The following is a 20,982-nucleotide window of genomic DNA, read 5'->3' on the forward strand; positions in this document are numbered from 1 at the left end:
TGTGCCTCGTGCAAGCGCAGTCCGCGTGCACGTGCCCGTGGCTCCAGTGATTCAGCAGCTCGCGCGGCGGCGGCGGCGGCATCAGGAGCGGCTGTCGGTCGGTCGTGCTCGGTGCTCCGGACGCGTGCGGCCTCAGACGGACGCGGGCTTCTCTCCTCGCGGTTCTCACGGTTGAGGCGGGCTCGCGGGGAAACGCGACGGCCCGCGCGGGCGGTGTTCCGTGACCCGGAGGCCGCGTGCTGGAGTTTCACCAGGCCGGTGCGGTGCGGCGGAGCGGCGCGGGAGCGGCACCGCCGCGTCCTGCTCTGCGGCTCTCCTGCGGGGTTCGGCGTCCTCCCTCCGCCTCCGGCTGCCGTGGGGTTCGGGGACCGCGGCCGATAGACGCCTCCCCGGCCGGGTCTCCGTCTCTGCCTCCTCTGCGCACACATTTCCGCATCGGGACGCGTCTGATGCTCGGTGAGAGCAGAGCGGCAGGTGAGTCCGCGCCGCGGAAACGGAAAAAAGAAAAAGGAGTGCTTTTCAATTAGCTTTCTGTTCCATAATGTCGACACACACACACACACACACACACACACACACACACACACACACACACACACACACACACACACACACTGTACATTACATAACGGGCTCTGTGGTGCACAGCGTGCATTACTGTGCTCCTGGAGGTGAAAGTACAAATACCAATAATAACTAAGTACTCTGTAATCCTGCTGCTGAACCCACGGTTCACTCAGTAACCGTACACATTTCCACATAAAACAGAAAAATATCCCACAGCATTAAAATCTTCAGAATTACTCAAATTATTTATTAGTAATTAATTGTTTAACTTATTACATGTGAGATGTGTGATGCTATGATAATTTGCATCGTGTGTTGATTTACTCACTTTCTGCTCATTTGTTGTTGTTTTATGTCTTTTACGTTGACTAAAAGTTCTGAGTTTACACAAAAAACATTTTGAAAATGATTGTGGTTATATTGAGCCAGGAGTTGGGACTGTTGCTGTTTTGGGAAGGGGAACCAAACACACTGCACAGAGAGCAAAATGCTATAAACAGGAACAATAGCGAGGACACAAACATCGCTTTGCGTTGGGAGCCTTGACTCTCTGCAAGCGGCCATTGTTGTCAGTCCATCTCGTGAGAATGTGCAGAACTTGTGCATGAGCAGCTGCAGTTTGAGAGGAGTGGTGTTTTCTCCCGTTCAGATGAAGACAGGGTCAGAGTGTTTTCACTGGCTCCGAGTAACATCGTCATGTAAACGGACTCTTAGGATCTAGTGGAACTTTTCTTTATTCAGTTGGAAACATTGTCAAGTCTTGACGCTCTGATCAGATTTTCCACCTGAATCAATTCTTTTAACCATGCAGTTATACGTATTTTATAAAGCGATCCCTGTCTGATTCTCTCAGTGACTCTTACCTCCAACGCCAAACACTGCGCATGCGTGCTTGTAGTCAGGCTACGTCTGAACCAGGCGCTCACTGCAAAGTCAAAAGCAGGTGTTTGATGCTAATGTCGGTGTGTGAGAAGTGAGAAGGATTTTCTTCAGAGATGAGGAATACTTATTGTTCCCTGCTGTCAAATAGCCTCCAGGTTTCTCATTTATTTACCGCCTGTTCACTGTTTATGCACCAAAATCAGTTTGATGGTCACAGATTAGGTGACGTTAGAGACACTCTAAGGAAATCTGATCAGCCTGGAAACAAGGTGGTCACTTCTCTGAAACAGATCACATTAATTTCCACATCTAAATGAGGCCTGTGTGAAATCTTTTCTTGTTCCTGCTCACATTAACTGTTTACAGCCAGAGTCACAGTAACTATCTGAGTTTGAAATGGTTCCCTCAGTAGTTATTTTTGGGTGATTTTTCTTGTTTTTGTTGGTGTTTTCTTGCGAGCTTAAGGACCGGTGTCAGTGGAGGCTGGAGTCGCTGAATCAGAACTCGTCAGACGCATTCCTCACATCTCTGTCTGCATTGTTCTCGTTCTTCACCTTCTTCGCGGCCTCGTCCTCCTCCGTCTGTGACAGAGGGACCCTCACAAACCCAGCGCCGCTAGAACACAACATGTAGCGCCCGGCGGAACCACTTCTCCTCTGAATTTGGCGTTTTCTGTTTGGTTCCGTTAGGTTCTTCTGTCTGAATCTGGTTCCGTTTGGTCCTTCTCTGTGTTTGATTCTGTTTCTCAGTCATTTCCAGATCTGTCTGGTCTCATTTCTTCTCAAAGTAAAAACCTAAAATGAGAGGGCATCGCTCTGACAGTCAGAGGAAGAAAAATGCTTTCTGGAAGTTTAGAGGAAACTTCCTGTGTCAGTGTTTCAGGAAATATTCAGTTAATCTTCAATCTGGGCGTCTTCAGTTTGCTCTGATCCCCTTGGCCAAAGAGGAGGACATGAACAAATATTTATGCAATTACAAATCTTTATATAGAATGGTCAGTAAATGTGTATAAAATACTGGAAAAAAATTGTGAAATATTAAAATGTTTTTTCTCAAAAATGGAATCATAACGTTTTAGTATTTCTCCCTTCTGAGAGGAATTTTTTACTTCCCTTTTTATGATTACATCGTAAAATGTCAAACATTGATTCTTCCCTCAATTAATACAAGTCATGAAATATTAATCTGTATTATGAAATATTTTTAATAGTCCCAATTAAAAAAATATGAATAGAAATGAAATATATTCAGCAGAAATTACTATTATAAAAATGTTATAGTTTAACATTTATTATAAACAGAAAAGTGTAATAATTTAACTTTTTATACTTTCAAACAAATTCAAATGGGCTCAAAATGTTGGCGCAAAATAAAAATGCATAAACAATTTTCTAAACCATACAATGTTATTTTATAATGCTGAATATTTTGAAAATCTTTCATAAATGAGGCAAATGGAGCGATGCTTGTAACAAATATCTGGGAAAAAAAAGTCAAAAACGCCCCTTTTAGTGTGAACAAAACAAAAACAAATCTTTTTTTTAATAGACAGTTTTCCAATGAAAGTATTATAGTATTTAAATTTGAGTTTTTCAAACGATCTGAGGTTTCCTAACAGTGTTTTCTTTCTCTTTTTAATCGTGCTCTCTTGCTCTGTAAGCTGCAGCTCTGATGAAACATTCAGGAGTCTCTTGTTGCTTCAGACTCTGCGGAGGAAGAGGAGATAATAATAACCTCCTCGGTCGTCTAGTGACTCAGAATAACTGAAGATGAGACATTTGAAGCCGCCGGTGTTTTTTTTTCTTCTTCTTTCGCTTTGTGAACAGGCATTTTTTTTTCCTTTGATCAGACTCATGATGACCTTTGACCCTGCCCACAGGTTGTTAATTAATCTATAAGTTACTAAAATTAGTACAAGATTATATAGTTATTTGTTAGTTCTTTAACAAGCAGTGGAATTATTTTTCTAATCCAGTGACTTGGTAAAGTTTAGTTGTTATTGTAGTGTTAGCATTAGCATTGTCGGCTGCATCAGCTTGTTCTCGGTTCATTATCTCATTATCTCTATAAACTGGAAAATGGTTCTTCCTCTGTTGGTTAAATTCCCAGCTCTGAGTTCAGTGTTTACAAAAATTAATGACAGAAAAGAAATCAGTATTGTTTTTTTCCAATGGAAATTGTTGTACAAACCTTGAAGTCGGCCATGTTTGTAGTCCTTATCTGTGTTTGATGGCGAAGTCTGGAGACAGATGATGAAAGGAGTCGAGGCTCAGACGAGAGATTAATTCAATAACAAAAGCAGCAAACTGCGAAGTCTCGGATGGAATCAGGTCAGATTCAGTTTTCTCTCCGCCGACACTCGATTCATCTCCGCTGAGTGAGCAGAGAAATGGAGCATGAGGAAGAGGAAACGGGGTCAGAGGAGGAAAAACAGGTCAAGGCGAAGTCAATGGATGAGATGCGTTTGGATTTTAATGTGAAATCTGTGTGCTTCGATTCTTTAAATAATAATAATGATAATAAAAAAAAAACAAATACAACAACCCTGAGTTGCAAATGAATACATTTAAAAAACAGGAACAATTTAAATGTTGAAAATTAGAATTATTGAAGACTGGACAAAATATACGAATGAATTATAAATTTAAAAAAAAAATCCACGATGAGTAATGGCAAATAAAAATTAACACAATTTAAATGGTAAAAATGTACGAATAAATGAGAAAAAAGAAGTTAACCCTGAGTCACAAAAAATAAATACATTTTAAAAAAATCTAACCATTTCAGTGGTAAAAATGAAAACAACCTATAACTATGAAAATAATAATAATAGTGATAATAATAATTAAAAAATCCATCCAACTTTAACAAATAAAATTTAAATGTAGAATATACAAGCAAATCATATAAAATGAATAAAAATTAAAAATTGTCTAAGACCAGACAGAATATAAAACTAAAACCAATAAAAAAGTGACAAAATGCTTCACAGTTCACTTTTCTGCTCCTGTTACCTCTAGAACAGCTGTGAACACTTCAGCTTTGTGTCCTTCAGAGTGAAAACTCAAACTCAGCATGGCGGCGCGGTGGATCAGTGTGAAGCTGCGCTTCGTTCTGGACTTTTCCCCTCGGTTTCTCCAGCTCACAGGTTCAGTTCCAGAACGTCACGTTTCAGTGGCACGCGTCGAAACGACCTTTGAAAGCTTATCAGAAGCTGCGTGATCCTGTGTGCACCTTTGTGATCCTGTCCTCCTCAGAGGAGCCACGGTCCGATTCCTCTCTCAGAAAATCTGCAACCAGCAAAACATCGGTTTTTCACATTCCATGAAGCTTTTTGTTTAAATTTGTTGTCAAAAACTATTTTGAAAAACGAAAATGAAAACTAAATTTTAAAAAAAATGGAGTGAAAATGAGCAGAAACAGCTGAAAATAGTTTTAAGATTTGAATTTTGCACCCAGTATTTGTGTTTTCAATGGCTCTGAGCATTTCTGTAGTTTAAATTAACTCAAACGTTCTGCTTGTTTTCCCTTTTCACTTGAAAACATTTTATAAATTCAGCTTTATAAGCTGGACGAACAAACAATAATGAAAACCGTCTATTTCTCAATAAATACTGGATGTCGAGGTGTTGACTTCCTGTGTGATGTCTGAATGAAGATGCGGCCGATGCATGAGGAACACCAGCTGATAGACGAGGACAAACAGTTTGGACGAGGCTTTAACGATGCCCGGATCACATTAAGATTCAAAATGAAGCCTGAAAAGGTTTGAAATGGACTGAAAAAAGGTTCTGATCTCAGCGAGCGAGACATACGAGCCACGAAACCATCTCACACACACACACACCTTTGTCTCCCAGTCCAGAGAGTCGGGGCTGATGAATAAAAGAGGAGAGCGTCTCGTTACCGTGGCGTGCCGACCTCCTCCATCAGCGCCGGCGCCTCCTTTGTTTGACCTTGGTATCACAGGTGTCTCTGCTGCACACACACACACACACACTGAAAACCTGTTGAGGTTGAGGTTCTGTCAGTTAAACTTTGTTAAAATGAATTAAATATGCGAGCTGCCTGGTGGTAGCAGTCCTTCTTATTTACTGTCAGTGTTTCCCAGTGAGTTGAGCGTTGGGTGCCTGGTAGGGACTGGTTACTGTCTGGTTACTCACAAAATACAATTACATTTAAATAGAAATAAAACTAATCTTAAGAAAATGAAAGGGCGTTTGAATTTGAAAACCCCTTCCTGTGGAACAGTTGATATCAGGTCGTCTCTCAGTCATACTATTTCAGGTTTTGTTCCCCATTTAGTGTCCTTGAAGCCTGAATTGCTCCACAATATATGAACAGAACTCCGTCATTGTGTGTGAGAGTTTTATATAACTAACATTTTAAAGAGCCTTGGGCCTGTTCGAGCGCTATAAGTGAAATGTATTTACCGTCAGGTGATCAGTGAGGGTGGTGTGAGGTGTGCGAGGTCTGGAGATCGTCACATTGATCCTGTCAGACGAGCCTGAGGGTGAACTTTCTCCCTCGTTCCTGAAGGGTGACTTGAGGCGTTTTGAGGTGTAACGAGCCTCTCCTGCTCTGCGACGGTGACTCAGCTCGTCACCTTCTGCCTCCCGCTGTGTGACCTTCAGCGGGGCACATGTCTCCGTCTGCAGCCGGACGGTGATGAAGCTGTGCGGAGATCAGGGTTCGGCTCTTGTTTGTTCGCCCCGGGTCGATCAGATGATCAGAAACATCTCGTTCCGTCGGGTTCACACTGGAATCACAAGTTTCTCTTCTCTCCTGACGCTGGTCTCGCTTTCAAGGAGAGCTTGTGATCCTCGCTGTGGTTTTCAGTCTGTGGAGGCCTCAGGCGCACGTAAAACTGATGAGGCGCATGTTTCGATGTTCTTTTTTCTGATAAAAGAAGAAAAGACCTGTTATTTTGGGATTCAGCCGGACTTTAACTTTCGTGGTTATTAACCAACGTGAGCTCTTCAGCATGTTTTGCAACTTTGAACCTGTGATGTACTTTACAACTTTCTCTGTTTGCTCAAAGAAAATTCCATGTAATCAAAAAGTTTAGAAAACAGTAAAAATGTAAAAGACTTTATAGTTGACATCTGGAGGTTCACATTTAGCGCGGCTGCTTTGATGCATTAATGTTGTTTTGCTTTGTTCCAGTGGACTGGTGGTGTGACTTTCTGACCCGACAGAGTCAACACGATGCCTCAATAACACTGAAAACTCATTTCAGATCAAGACTAAACAAAAAAATGAGGGAATAAAACTAACTCTCACATTCCAAACAGTCGAAGTAAAATATTAGGTAACCATGAATATGTTTTTTTTTGCTTCCTGACTTGTGCAGATCAGTGTGAATAAGATCGATGTTTGGATCTCTGAAACCAACCAAACTGCTGAATCAGATCTAACTGGATCAATGGAAGCTCCTGTTACGGCTGCGTGGCGGCACACCAGGACATTATGGGGACCTGTTAGGATGCAGTTCGAGCTCCTGTGAGGCTCATCGGGAGGTCATTCAGTGAGGATATGTTTGAACTTGGGTTGAACCCCTTGAAAAAAATTTTAAATGACAATTAAAGAAAAGGTATAGCTCTAACATAATCCCATTTTTAATGATATAGAAGTCCAAAACAGTGTTGGCTATTTGCATTAATCTTTAACTTTTGAGAATCAGTGCAGCTCTGCAGAAAGATGTGAAATCCTCTCTGCAGCAGGGCTTCTCCTAAAGTCTGACGCTTCTCACCAAACATGATTTCTGCAGCCTTCAGCATGTTTTTACACATTCCTCCTCATGGTGTGTCCGTGCCTCCTTCAGGAGGCATAGCTCACATTTTTTTAAAACTTCAAAGTCAGAGTTAGTCCAAGAGTTATATCGGAGTTAGTTTGCAGGAAATAAAAGACAGTGAATGTTTTGGACCCATAAGGCATGAAAACAGAGTGCGTTTGTGTCTGTGTAAGTGTGATCACTATCAGTCGCTTTGTGTTGGAGCACTTAATGGTTTTTAAGAGGGTAGGGTGTGTCTCTCTCACACACACACACCTGGGAGCAGACATGTCAGGGCGTTGTCAATGACACACCAGCTAAAGTCTTGTTCAAACAAACCTTTATTGAAACAGGCCGTCTGCGTACACAGACCCGCGTAGCAGCTGCTGAGTCACCTCCACACCGACCGGAGGAGAGAACCACTCCTATTCTTGTTCTCCATTCAGTCTATTTTGTGTTAAAGTCTCGCTGTTGATGAACAAATTGAAATCTTTGCAGAATTTTACGGACGGTTTCTTCTGTAAGTCAAATGTGTTTACTCTACTGTGGCTGTTGGAAATGGCTTTTGTCCGTTTTTAGTTTAGAGTGATCAAAATGACCTTTTTGTTTGTATTCATGGTGAGTTATTCTTTAAAAGAAACAATATGCAACGTTTTTTGACAAAAAAGTGCAAAAAAAATAATGTTTGGTATGAAAGCTCGCCAGCTAGCTAGAACCTGATCAGTGCTGTAATGCCTCTTTGTACCAGCAGGTGGTGCAAGGAGTCACTTCTACCTGTATTCCTGCATTCGGTCAACAAACAAAAGATGAACAAAAAGTAGATTTTAGCACCAGAAATTCAACCACAGTAGCTCACTGCTGCCACCTGGTGTTCAGTCATGGTGTTATTTGAAGCCTGTATCGTCTTCATGCTGTCAGGAAACGTTGCCGTTTCTGCGGAACAGACTTCACAGTGGAAGGGGTGGAGCTAAGAAATACAAACGTTTCTATTGGTTCCTTCCTGCTAACCTCTGACCCCGCCGTCTCTCCTCTGCAGCTCCTCCTCCTCAGTGTCTCCATGGTGAAGTGGGCGGGGTCTGATGTCAGCTTCTCCCGTCATCGACCCTCCCGCCATGCCCACCATGGTCTCTCGGCTGCCGAAGTTCGGCTCGCGGCCCAAACCTCAGACGCATCCAGCTGCATCCGCGGTCAACGCCGCCGGCAGCACACGCCTCACCAACGGGTTCTACCATCACCCCGGACCGACGGGGGGCAACGGCGCCTCCCCGTCCACCCCGAAACAGAACGGATTTATCCGAACTCCGAGCTCTTTCTCCAGTCGGTGGAAGGAAGATGGAGGGAAGGGCGGGAACGTCGTGCAGACTCGCAGTGGCGTCCATCAGTATTACTCGCAGCGGCCGCAGGGTTCGCCGCTGATGTCACAGCGAGACGCCAAAAAGACTGCCTTCAATGGAAAGGGGCGTGTCAATGGCCAGCCCGCCATGTCTCCGGCTGCGTCGCCACAGGCGAGTCCCAGAACTCTTCCTCTTTCTAAAAGTGGGTCCAAGCTGGGCTCACCCGGACCACCCGGCGGCGCCAGACAAAGTCCTGGCGTCTCCCGGTCCAAACCTCGCTGCAGCTCGCTGAGACAGCCTCAGACTGTCAGTGGCCCGCGGCCCGGTTCTGGTCCAGGATCTCGGTCCGGCTCCCCGCTCAACAAGAAGCCGCCAGCCGGGCGCTCCTACTCCAGCGACAGCCTCGGCTCCGCCCCCTCCAGCCAGCTGAGCGAGAATGACCGCCTCCGCTCGCGCAGCCTCACCCAGGTCCGCCGCCAGCCCTCCCCCACCCTCAGCTCCTCCTCCTCCTCCCTCCCCCGCTACATTGCGGCTGAACGGGGCTCGCCACCAGAGGGAGGAGCTCGAGGTGGCGGAGGGGTCAAGCCTGGCTCCGGCCGGTACGGCGCCCCCGCCATCCTGCCCCCAACCGCCTTAAAGAAGCCCCTCCTCCCCAGCCTTAGCCCCACCTCCAAACCAAGCGGCATCAGCTACAAACTGTCCCGTCCGTCACTCATGAAGCAGCCCCGCCCCCTCAGGGCGGCGCCCACTGAAGCGTGCGGAGGCGTGAGGCGAAGGGACTCCATCGAGACGCCGTCGACCGCGGAGAACAGCCCAGGTTCAACTTCTTCTGCCGTCTTCAAGTTTGAATGTTGGGATTTGTTTTTAGGCGTTTTTAACTTCCTGCCTTCCTTCAGTAGAAACCTCTCCGGAGTCAGAGGAGCCGTCGCCAGAGCTCGTATCGCAGGGACAGGTGTCGATTGTTGGGGAGACGCTAGAGGACATGTCCCTGTCCTCTACGTCCTCTCTGGACCGAAACGACACCAGCCAGGAGTACATGGACGACTTCGACAACTTTGGTGAGCATGAGGGAAAACCGTTTTTTGATAATTGCACAGATAAAATGTGTGGACTCGAACCAGAGTCCCCTCACCGTGAGGTGTGTGCTGGTCTTCAGGAAGCGGGGGAGTTGGCCTCCTGCTGCTCTCGGACAAAAACGACGAGGACGACTCGGGACTCGACCAGTCGTGTACCAGGTTCGACGACGACAGAGTGTCCGTCAACGGCGTTACCAAGACAACCAGGCTGTGTTTCCTGGACGACGGTGCCGACTGGACGAGCCGGACGCTCCCCGGTGAGTTCAGCTCCAACAGAGAGACCAGTCAGAGTCCTGAAAGACTGGAAATGTTAAAAACATCCAAACCCTCGTCTGTGAGCAGGGGAGCGTGTCGAACATCGAACATTGAGCCGCCGCAGGAGGAGCAGCCAACCTGAATACCACGACCAGGTAAAAGCAAACAGAGAACAAACAGAAATAAATGGGTAAACAGACAAACAGACACACCAAACAAGCATAAAAACAAACAAACAACAGGCCATCGAAGCTTCATACGAGGGGGTACCCAAAAAAAAACGGAATTTGGTCAGAAAACAATAATAATAATGAGTTCCGACTTCTGGCCGTCAGATGTGCTGCAGGTAAGCCTCATGCACATCTGTGAGAAATCTGAGCTCCGAGAGTTACACTGACGCCTGTCAGGCGCTATTTATAGCAACAGAGTGCAGCGGCGGTCTGCGATTTTTTCCAAAATGGCGACATTGACTGTGAAGCCAGAGCAGCGCGTAAACATTCAATTCTGCTTTTTGCTGGGAAAAAACAGCAGCATAAACACTCACCTTGTTGCAGCAAGCCTACAAGGATGATGCTCTGGCAAAGAATCAGGTCCATGAGTGGTTCGGGTGGTTTAAAAAGGGCCAGATGTCGGCGCATCAGGTGCGCTCAGCCGTGAAAACAATGCTGAGCTGCTTTTCCGCTGTCCAGGGTCTCGTCCACAGCAAGTTTGTCCCTCCAGGTCAGACTGTAAACCAGGACTACTACAGGAAGTCCTCAGACGCTCCGTGAGGATGTGAGGAGGAAGCAGAGCGTAGTGGCGGAGTGGAGCCGGTTGATCCACCACCACAGAGCGCCAGCGGACACGGCGCTGCGCCTCACGCAGTTTCTGGAGAAGAATGAGATGAATCTCTTCTCCCATCCGCCTTATTCGCCAGATGAAGCCTCCAGTGACTTTTTCTCGTTCCCCATGTTGAAGAAGCAGCTGAAGGGACAGCGGTTTGCAGATGTGGAGGAGGGGACAGACAAATCGCAGCCGGCCCTGAATGACACAATTACGCACGGGTCTGACGACGCATTGGTGAAGTGGGAGACACGGCTGGAGCGCTGCATTAATGCAGTTGGGGATTATTTTGAAGGCGACGGTGGTGTTTTATTTTGAAATGTCATAAATAAAAAGTTATAATCAAATTCCGGTTTTTTTTGGGTACACCCTCGTACAGCTGCTTCCACAGTTTCTTAGAAAAGTGAATTTGTCAAGTTAACACTGACTCTGACCCTTCCTGTTCTCCTCTTCAGGGCGGCTCCTCCCTCGACCTCTCCCCCTCTGACAGCTGTGGCTCTGCGGGGACCTACCTGTGGGACGAGGAGGGCCTGGAGCCTCTGGGGGGCGCCACCAACACCACCGCCACCACCGCCTCCATCCACACCAACAACGACACCACCCACCACATCGGGAGCTTCGACTCAGACCTCAACAGCATAGTGAGAGACACACACACACACACACACACACACACAGACTGTAGTTTAGTTTAGTCAGATCAGCGGTTCAATTAAAACTGGAAGTTAGATTTTAGGTTATAAGTTTCAAAATTTCAGTAATCGAATAAATAATGAAAGGCATTGAGTGTGAATTTGCCCCCTGCAGCCCTCCTGTGGATGGGTTTTACCCCTGAATGAAGGATGAGGGCAGACTGTGTGGTTTTGTTCGGGGGGGGGGGGGGGGGTATTCAGGGTCTGTGGGAAAACTCCTGAAACAAGAGAAACATTAACATTCTGTGAAAAGAAGTCGTCTGAAACAGAGGAGTGAAGATTTAACATGCAGCAACATGCTCCTCTCTCCTCTTTCTGCCTCCTCTCTTCCTCTCTCCCTTCTTCTCCCCTCTTCCTTTCCTCATCTCGCTTCCTCTTCCCTCCCTGTTATCAGTCTCTGCCTCCTCCTGCTGGTCAGTGTGAGTGTTGCAGTCAGTTTTTTATCTGCATTGATACTATAAAAATCAGGTGCAGACTTGTTTGAACAAGATTGGAGCCATAAAAGTATGAAAGTATGATCCCTATCTGTTTTTATGCGATACAGACAGTTTTATGAAGTGTGATTTCATCTTGAGAACAAACTGCGTCAGATTAAATGCAGAGATAATAAAGCCACTGTTTCCTACAGAAAGTCGTCCATCTGTTTGGCTTCCAGCTGTGAAGGAGCTTCCTCTGCTTGCTTTCAGGACCTCCTCAATCATCTGGACTCGTGCGATCTGGCCGATGACGACCTCATGCTGGATGTGGATTTCCCCGAAGACGCGTCTCTGCACAGCGGTACAAACTCTCGGCAACTTCATCTGCAGTTATTAATGACTAAAATAATGAATTTGAAGTTAGTTTCCAGTTTGAGCTCACGGAGGATTTCTTGTGCTCGATTCCTGCAGAAGTTGAGGGGCTGTCCCATATGGCGCAGTGGAGGAAGCGGCAGCTCTGCTGGGGGACGCAGGACGTCCACGACAACGAGTCAGTGCTTCAATCACTTCCTTTTCGAATCATTTTTCACTCCATTAGCATCATGTTTTTATTCACTGATGTAATAAAGGTAGAAATCAGTCCATTACTGAAGCTATGAGCTGCTCAATAAAAATGATTTGTTTATTTTAAGTAGAAATTGATGAAGTCTTGATTTTTTTGTCACCCTCAGTGATTTCCACAGTCTGACCTCTGACCCCGGAAATAAGAGGAGTGAAGAAACCGACCTCATCCTGGAACTCAGGTGAATCTTGAGATTATTACGCTTTCATGAACTCAGAAATCCGGTTGAATTTTACCAATGGCTGATAAAAAAACAAAGAGTGAGGACCACAATCCTGCAGGAAAAACTCCTTTCCTCCTTCTCCATCAGTCTGAAGGTACCTGAGGTCCAGGAGACACTGCAGGAGGCGTGTCAACCGCCACAAAACCACATTAACTACAGACTAACCATGATCTAAAGGCCTTGTGGTTGACGTTCCTGTTCTGACAGGCTTCTGCTGCTCTTACCTGTTCTAACAAAGGAGACCCTTGAGCAGGGTCCACAGGCGGGGCAGAACTTCTCACTGATATCTGGGGCTCTTCTGATAAAGTTCTCAGGGTTATTTATCAGCGTTTATCAGACACAACGCCCGCCCAAATGTACAGAAATATCAGAATCTTTTTCAGAAAAAGTAAAGATTCGAAGACAAACAGCAGAATGCTCCTCCTCCTCCCCTGCAGGTCCGTGGGTCTGACTCCTGCTGCTCCGGGTCTGGGTGTGGACGTGGAGGAGCTGGCTGAGGACTGTTCGGCTGTCAGGTCACAGCTGGAGTACCTGCAGAGGTTACTGCTGCAGGTGAGGTCAGGGGTCACGGAGCCTGATCACAGCGGGAAGTGAGATTATCTGTCTAGGTAAAGATATTTAGTGTGGATTTATATATGTATACGTGTGTGTGTGTGTGTGTTTCCAGGAGGAGGATGCAGACGATGACACTCTGACCACAGACACTCTGAGTCCCGACACCAACGACTCGTCTCACAGCTCCACCTCACAGGTCTGCCTCAGCCTGCTCCTCCTCCAGCAGTGTTAGCATACATTTCCCACAATGCCTGTCTGACTGTGTGTGTGTGTGTGTGTGTGTGTGTGTACAGGTGGAGGCTCTCCTGCAGGAGGTGCAGCAGCTCAGAGAGGAGCTGAGGAGTCGAGATCGAACCATCGCTCAGCTCACCGTGCAGCTGGTGCGTGTCTGTTCGCCGTCACTCCAGCAGTGACAGTATTGAGAATATTAAACGAACACTTATTCTCCTCGTCTGTTACTAACACCGCTAACGTGATGCCCGCGCACAGACTGTTCCCACGGTGACCACCAGATGCTGTTGCCAGGCGACAGCAGGACGGACGGACCAGTGCACACAGACGAATGTGAGGCAGAGAGAGAGCGTGGCCTCACAGACACCGTGGAAGGAGCACACGGTGAGACCACACACACACACACACACACACACACACACACACTCACACTCAAAGCTGCATGTGGAGAAATTCTAATTATGATTCAGAGAAACCTTTCAGATGCTTTCTGTTTCTGTAGCTGTGTTACAAATTGTGTTGTGGTTTGGTGTTCCTCAGGGATCCTTCCTGGGTTCCTCCTTGAATTACAGCAACAGCTTCATCCGATTTTCCATTGTGAAGCATTAAAGATCAGATTGATCTTTAGCCGCAGTAACCTAAACGGGGAGTTTTCTTGTTTGTTTGTTGTTCTCTGAGATCAATTCTGGTTAATAATTTACTGCAACCTGATTGTTAAAAAACGGTACACTCAAATTACTTTATTGATGGTCAAGAAGAGTAGCTGTCGTGTTCCTCATGGATGTATACTGGGCCCTCATTACTTTGATCTTTTTTAAATTTTCACCTAATGTATCAAAAAAAAAAACCAACAGAAAAATGTAGCAGACACATACAGTATACCTCCACCAAATGTACTCTTATACATAATTATGCCCATTAATCAGACAATCAAAAGAAAATTAAAAGCTGTTTCGGTATGAGCAGAAGAGAATTTTAAAAATGAATAACGAATCAATCAATATTAAATAGTGATGCTCTTTTGGTCAAAAGTGGAAACTTGGTCATTTTGATCATGTTACCTTCTGAAAGTATAACAAAAAATCTTAAGAAATTTTAATGAATTGGTTTGAAGAACATGGGAGAAAACGTTCACTCTATTTTGAGGTGTTTGCTGCTGTTATTTGGAGTATTTATATTTCTCGTTGGAGCCGCAGCTGCTCAAAGCTTCACTGGGGAGGTTGAATCGAGCCGGTGTTGGTTGTGTGGTCAGTCAGCCTCCTCCTCTCCTCCTCTCCCCTCCTCAGGCCTTCCCTCCTGCTCCTCCTTTCCTCTCTCCTCCCTGGCAGTATCAGCGCTCCACGCCCTTCAGGGGGAGGCCGCGGCCCAGCATCCCCTCCCACCTGGCTAGGAGAAGTGAGTCCAGTGACCACCAGAGCCAGTAGCCCCCCCACCCTTCATCGTCATCATCATCATCATCCTCCCCTGATTTTTTTAATAGTGCTTTTTGGGTTTTAGTGTCTCCACCAATTAAATTTCAGTGTTATTTTCTATATGAGGCTTTATGTTTCAGGCCTCGTTCACACGGTTTCAAGTAAAAACGGAAAACTTTTGCGGAGCCACTGAAATCACAGTTTTTGGGGAAATTGATTTAATAAACCAGATGATTTAGTTTCCCTTCAACTTTCACCCCCCCCCCCCCCAAAAAAAAAAAACCAAACAAACACTCCTGTTAACCAGCTCCTCTGTGTGTCTTTTCTCCTCTAACTCTCCTCTGTGTTTCTACTTTCACGCTGCTCCAGGAGTGGAGACACTCGTTCTTTACTTCAGTGACACGGCGTGGTACGGTACCATTTTATCCTCTCAACACTCGCAGGGATTACAGAGCTACTTATTTTATAGTGTAGTGTTTTGGTGTTCCTGTCGAGTTTTTGGAAGTTTCAGTTTGGAGCATAAATTCAAATGAGAAGACCTGCAAGGGGAAGACGGTTCAGCTCAGTTTGTTTTCACTGTAAGCGTGAAGCCGACGGAAAACCTGCGATAGAACGATGGTGATAATGTCATCAGTGACTTCCTGTTTATTCATGATGAAGCTTTTAATAAAGGAGCCGTTCACCTCCTCTGACGAGCCTCCAGGGACGTGCGTGCGTGTGTGTGTCTTTGTGTGTGTGTGTGTGTGAGATAGACACACTCACTCCATCTGTTCTTTTTCTCTTGGCACCATGTCTTCCCCTTGTCCCTCTCCTCCTCTTCTTTGTCCTTCTCTCTTCATCATCCTCTGCTTCTCTTTATCCTCCTCCTCCTCCTCCTCTCTTTATCCTCTTGTCACTTTCATCCTCCTCTCTTCATCTTCCTCCTGGCTTCCTCCTCCTCCTCCTCCTCCTCTCTTCTTCCTGTCTTCTTTCATTGCTGGCTGAGGTGCAGGAATCAGATCAGGCTGCAGTACCGTCGCCTGCCACCAGGTGTCACTGTTTACCTGTCAATGTTTCTCCTGTGTTCATGCTTCACCTTCATGTTTCTGACTCAGTGTCGCCTCCTGCTGGATGCACACAGTTTTCTACAGTCTGACAGTCAAATTTTCTTTATTTTGTTATTCTTTTGTGCCTGTTGGTAGGAGTTACTGTCAGACCGAAATACATTTTTGTCTTTAACTAAATAAGCTATTTATGGAATTGCAAGTTTAATAATTGATGTTTTGGAATTGGATAAATTATTGCAACAAATTCGATTGATTTCTGAAAGAGTTGATTTCTGTCGGCACCATACTGCAGCCATGGCACCAGATCCTCTGTGGAAGAGGATCTGAGGAATTCACTCGGGTATTGGTGGAGTAAAGAGGGGGAACAGGTCTGGACTCAGGATGAAGTCCTGTGACGCCTCCTGTGTTGATGTTTATGGTGTCAGAGGTTCCTCCTCCTCAGTCTGAGGTCTTTAGGTAGGAACGTTCTGGTTAAACTTCCTGTTTCTCTCATTCCAGTCACAGGTACTTCACTCCCCTCATCCGGAACCACTGACACATCAAGCCCCGCCCCCACCGCCATCCCAGGCCCCGCCTTCAGCTGAGGGCCTTCTTCACCGCGTCTCAAGAGAGGATGCTGGGAAACGGCCCAGGTCCCTGCTGCCCTCCAAGCTCCGCCTCTTCTCATCTCACACGTCTGGCCCCGCCTCCTCGTCTCCTCCTCCTCAGAGGACGTCCAGGCAGCCGGACAGCCGGCTCAAAGCCCCCAGCTCCGCCTCCTTCATGTCCCGCCTCCCCAAACCAAAGAGCCAATAAGACGACAGCCGTCTGACTCCGCCTTCCTAACACACAGCGACTCTGCCGCGAACTTCCCCGTAACGCTAACGTGCCCGTCGTCTCTTAAACTTTAAACTACTGAAGCTGAAATGTGCACAGTTAACTTATTTATTGATGTGAGTTTGAGCACTGTGTCTTATTTATTTAAATATTCAGTCATTGGTGCAACAGGTACGAAATGTTAAAGCGCTTGTTTTCTCAGAGCTGTGAGGTGTTGTGGAGCAAGAATGATAATCAGTGTTTTATGATTTAAAATAATTTATCTTCATCAGCGGGGATCATTTCAGCACGACCGTTCAAGTTTGGTTTATCTGAAAATTTACCTGAGAATGACCATATTTATAGAGAAGCTCCTTATAACGACACATTAGCCTGAAGAAGCTAATACGTTGTTGGATATATTGAATATTTCTAATTATTAAGAAATAAAATGACAAAAGGACAACAAAAAAAATACAACAATAACCGGAAGGAAGAGAGAATAAAATCATCCCAACCACATGAAAACTAGTAAAGCAGAATACAGAGTTTTTATGTTGATGGTAAAATCGTAAAATTTGATCAGTTTCCATCATCGCTAAACTGTTTATCCTAAAGAAAGCAGAGGTAGAAAATGAGGGGGGAAAAAAATGTATTAAAGACCACAACTCTGAGCAGCTCTGATTTTTTTCTTCAGTTTACCTGAAGAGGAGATTAAAAAAATGAAAACTTCCTGTGCAGTTTTTAATGTTTTATTCGCACCGGCTGCACTTTAAACGGAGGGAAACGTGGATTTGTGCTCGTAAACTCGCGTCCAGCTGACTGAAACTCTCGCTGTGTGTCAGGAAGTGACGTCTCCTTCCCGCCACTCCGGTGAGTCTTCTTCACCTCCTCCTCCTCCTCATCTCACTGTCTCGTCTTAAGTTTGTTTCTGTTTTTGATGTGACTGAGGAGAAGATCGTGGCCTCTTCCGTTGACTCGTCTGAGTTCGGTTTTTCCTGCTGCCCGGACGTCAGATTGGAGCTTTTAGGACTTCTTCCTCAGATGCCTCCCAGGTTGCTGCAAGTTTGGACTGAAGTGGCGTTTTTACAGTTCCGACACGACAAAGATGTGGAACGATGTTCTCAAACATGACCACAGAATAGACGCAAGAAACACAAAGACACGGACGACGACTGCAGAGACACAGACGCTGTCAATATGAATCACAGAGGCTGGAAAAACGATCGCCAACATGGCAAATAAAGCACTTAAAAGAGAAAAAGCAAACATGGAAAAAGGGTTCACAAGTTGTGAAAACTTGGAAAACATTACACTCTTTGAACATAAAGATTAATTTAAAAAAATAAGAAGCATTGACAGCAATTAATGAAAAAAATTCACATTTCCTTGAAAAACCGGAGACAAAAAAACAACAAAGAGTCATAAATTACCCGAAAGTCTTCAGTGATACACAAAAATCCAAAAATTGATGACAAACTAGCCATGAAGGTAGAGAACTGACTATAAAACAGATGAAAAATGACTAAACAATCTGGAAAATTTACACGACAAAAACCTGACCACGCTGACCTTACAGTCCATTCAATCTAGAATATTAAAAAGACTGGATTCCTCAAGATCCATAAAGCAGGAACACTGAAGCTTTGGCTCCTCTGTGGACTCCGGGGCGTTCAGACAGGATCAGAGTGTTCTGAATACAGCGGCAGGTCATCTGGTCTTCTAATGCACCTTTACTGGACCGGTCAGGCACCTGAACGCCTCGTCTGAAGCGTACCTTCCTGACGTCCAGCAGCTTCGCTCAGGCCCCAGTGGACTGAAACATGGCGGCTCTGAGACTTTTTCTGTGGAAACAAACCGACATTTCATCTCCTCTGAACTCTGGACGCCACATTTGACCCCGAGTCGACCTGCTGTCCCCGACGGCCCGCTTGCTTTGACACTAGTACCAGTAATATATGCAATAAGGTATGCAACACATGAGGCAGGTTCCAGTCCGATGAGGCTGCCCACGTGCTTTTTGAGCAAACGCTGCAGGTGAAAATATATGCAAAAAAGCAGCTCAGCAGAGGGACGTTAACGAATCGCCAGGGAAGGCGCAGACGTGGAGATAAAACACAACGTCGTCCGCATAAAGCAAAACAACAGCAGCAGTCAAATGCTTTCAGGTTCCAGCCCCTGAAGGGAAATGTGCAGATTCTTTTAAAATGCTGGGGTTCGGAATTAATTTAAAAAAAATTTCAAGTTCTCTGGCATTTTTCACCAATCTGCCGATTGGTGTTTTTTCAAGGTACTGCAACATGGAGGCATCAGGAGGAGGAGGAGGAGGTGAGGAAGATCGGAGGCTCTCAGCTTTAATTGAGGGGGTTCGGACCTCCTCCTGCTCTCCTTCTCTTGTCTCTAAACTGCATCTTTTTTTTCCCTGAAACAGTGGACTCCTCAGAGCAACAGCAGGTACTGCTCAGGTGTTACCGAGAAAGCTGGTTGCCATGACGATACAGCCCGGCAGCCATGGCAACAGCATGGCGGGGATTTACAGGGAAGAGGAGCTCTGAGAGCATCATCTGCACTGTTTCCTCTGCAAAATCTGAATTTATTAGTCCCCCATTTTTCAGTCACTTTTCTCATCTGAGAGCCGCAGCCACTTTACAGACGAGTCTCCATACAGAAAATTAGCGTCTTATCCATAATTTCTACCTTTTTAAAAGTAGCTTTCCGCTTTGAATTTACTCTTTCCAAAAATAGCACTCATGTTTAATTTAGTACTTGTTTTTTATACTTATTGAAACATTCTCACCATGATTAGAAGTTTAAATTTCCTTCCTGTGAGTGGATCAAATTACATTTGGCTGATTGAGATTTTAATTTAAGGCTTTTTTGACATCTTGTCAAAATGCTATAATATTTTTTCCAAAAGTTTTTCCTTTTCTGTGGTGTTAATTAATTTCCTCCAGAATAAATGACTCAATGTTTGATTAAAAATGGCAATTTTACTGCAGTGAAATAGTTTGTTGCTGGTTAATCTCACAGAATTTTGAAGGATTATTTCTTGTGGAGTTTCTGTCAGACTGATGTGAAGAAACATCTGTGCTCAGACTAATGACGCTTTATCTGCCATCAATGTGTAGAAACCTGAAGTTTCTGCCCTTTTAATGAGTCTAATGAGCAGATTCCTCCGCAGAGGGGAAACGGTGAGCGGGGTTGTTTTCCGAGCTGATTAACGGCATCTTACTGGAAGCTTATGTCGGCTTTACCAGGTGAAGATTCTCACCCCGAAAACAAACCGTGAGGACGAAGCCAGCGGCTCAAAGCCAGATTAGGCCCGAAGGTCGTTTCATCTCCACCAAGAGACTCGTTTATGGAGAAAAGCCACGTTTAATCTGCCTCCCAGCAGCCGTCCGGACCGTCAAAACAGCGAGCGGGCGTCCAAACAGACCCGGACCTCCAGACGCAACGCAGGGCGATTATTTAAGAGGAAACTTCCCAAAAACAAGTTATATTTAACCTGGAACAAACTGTTACATAAACAAACGCAGTAGCAGCATGTTGGTTTTTCAGATCTGGCTCGCTCTCACTGAACCTCTCCTCCTGCTGTTTTTTTTATTGGCACAACTGTTCTCATGCTGCCACTCTTCGGTGGAGTCTCGAAAACAGCTCATTTCTTTCCACTTTATTCTATCATTTAAATCACACTTGTGAGCAAATGTTTCATTCTGGAGTGGAGAGTAACACGTAAAACGACGCCTCACGACTGCTCCCAAAAGCAGCCAATGTTTTCAACAGCTTAAAGATCTCAGAAATTTTTAATATCAACAGTTCATTCTTCTACATTTGTGTTTTATTTATATTTGCATTATTGCAGATGATACAGGCATTATAAGCTTCTGTAGATCAGAAACATAAGATATGATCCTAAAGGGATACTTCAACATTTTGGCAAATTGGCCCATTTAGCGCAATTCCTTAGTCGTTTGGAACAGCATACTTACTTTTTTTGTGAGGGCGAGCTGTTGTTTATTCAGAAGTGAGTCAGGGAAGGTTTGTCGGGACGGACACAATGGAAATGAATGGTATTTTTGGTCCCCCTCGTCAAACTCATCAAATACAAAATCCAACAACCCCAAAACACTTTGGTGGACACGTTATAATCCACACATTCACTACGCTGTGGAATATTAATGCAAAATCACCAGATTGAGTTGTTTATGCGAAGATTGCTAAGACGGAACTACTTACTAAACATGGCGTCTGGGCGTAGTGATTTCAAAAGAGAAAGTAGTT

General features: G+C 45.3%; 1 protein-coding gene across 1 annotated transcript; it reads left to right on the forward strand.

Annotated features, from left to right (window-relative positions):
• The first annotated feature begins 15 nt into the window (after nt 1-15).
• On the forward strand, nt 16-20,731 carry LOC115393280 (serine-rich coiled-coil domain-containing protein 2-like). The gene is given in 15 exon segments (XM_030098177.1): nt 16-474; nt 8,259-9,373; nt 9,453-9,614; nt 9,713-9,889; nt 9,975-10,042; nt 11,165-11,350; nt 12,088-12,178; nt 12,289-12,367; nt 12,549-12,620; nt 13,100-13,214; nt 13,330-13,413; nt 13,511-13,597; nt 13,707-13,832; nt 16,405-16,663; nt 16,666-20,731. Coding segments are annotated over 14 exon segments (2,709 nt in total). The 5' UTR covers nt 16-474; nt 8,259-8,301; the 3' UTR covers nt 16,797-20,731.
• Nucleotides 20,732-20,982: the final 251 nt, after the last annotated feature.

This window comes from Salarias fasciatus, chromosome 8 (assembly GCF_902148845.1).
Source record: "Salarias fasciatus chromosome 8, fSalaFa1.1, whole genome shotgun sequence".
NCBI lineage: Eukaryota > Metazoa > Chordata > Actinopteri > Blenniiformes > Blenniidae > Salarias > Salarias fasciatus.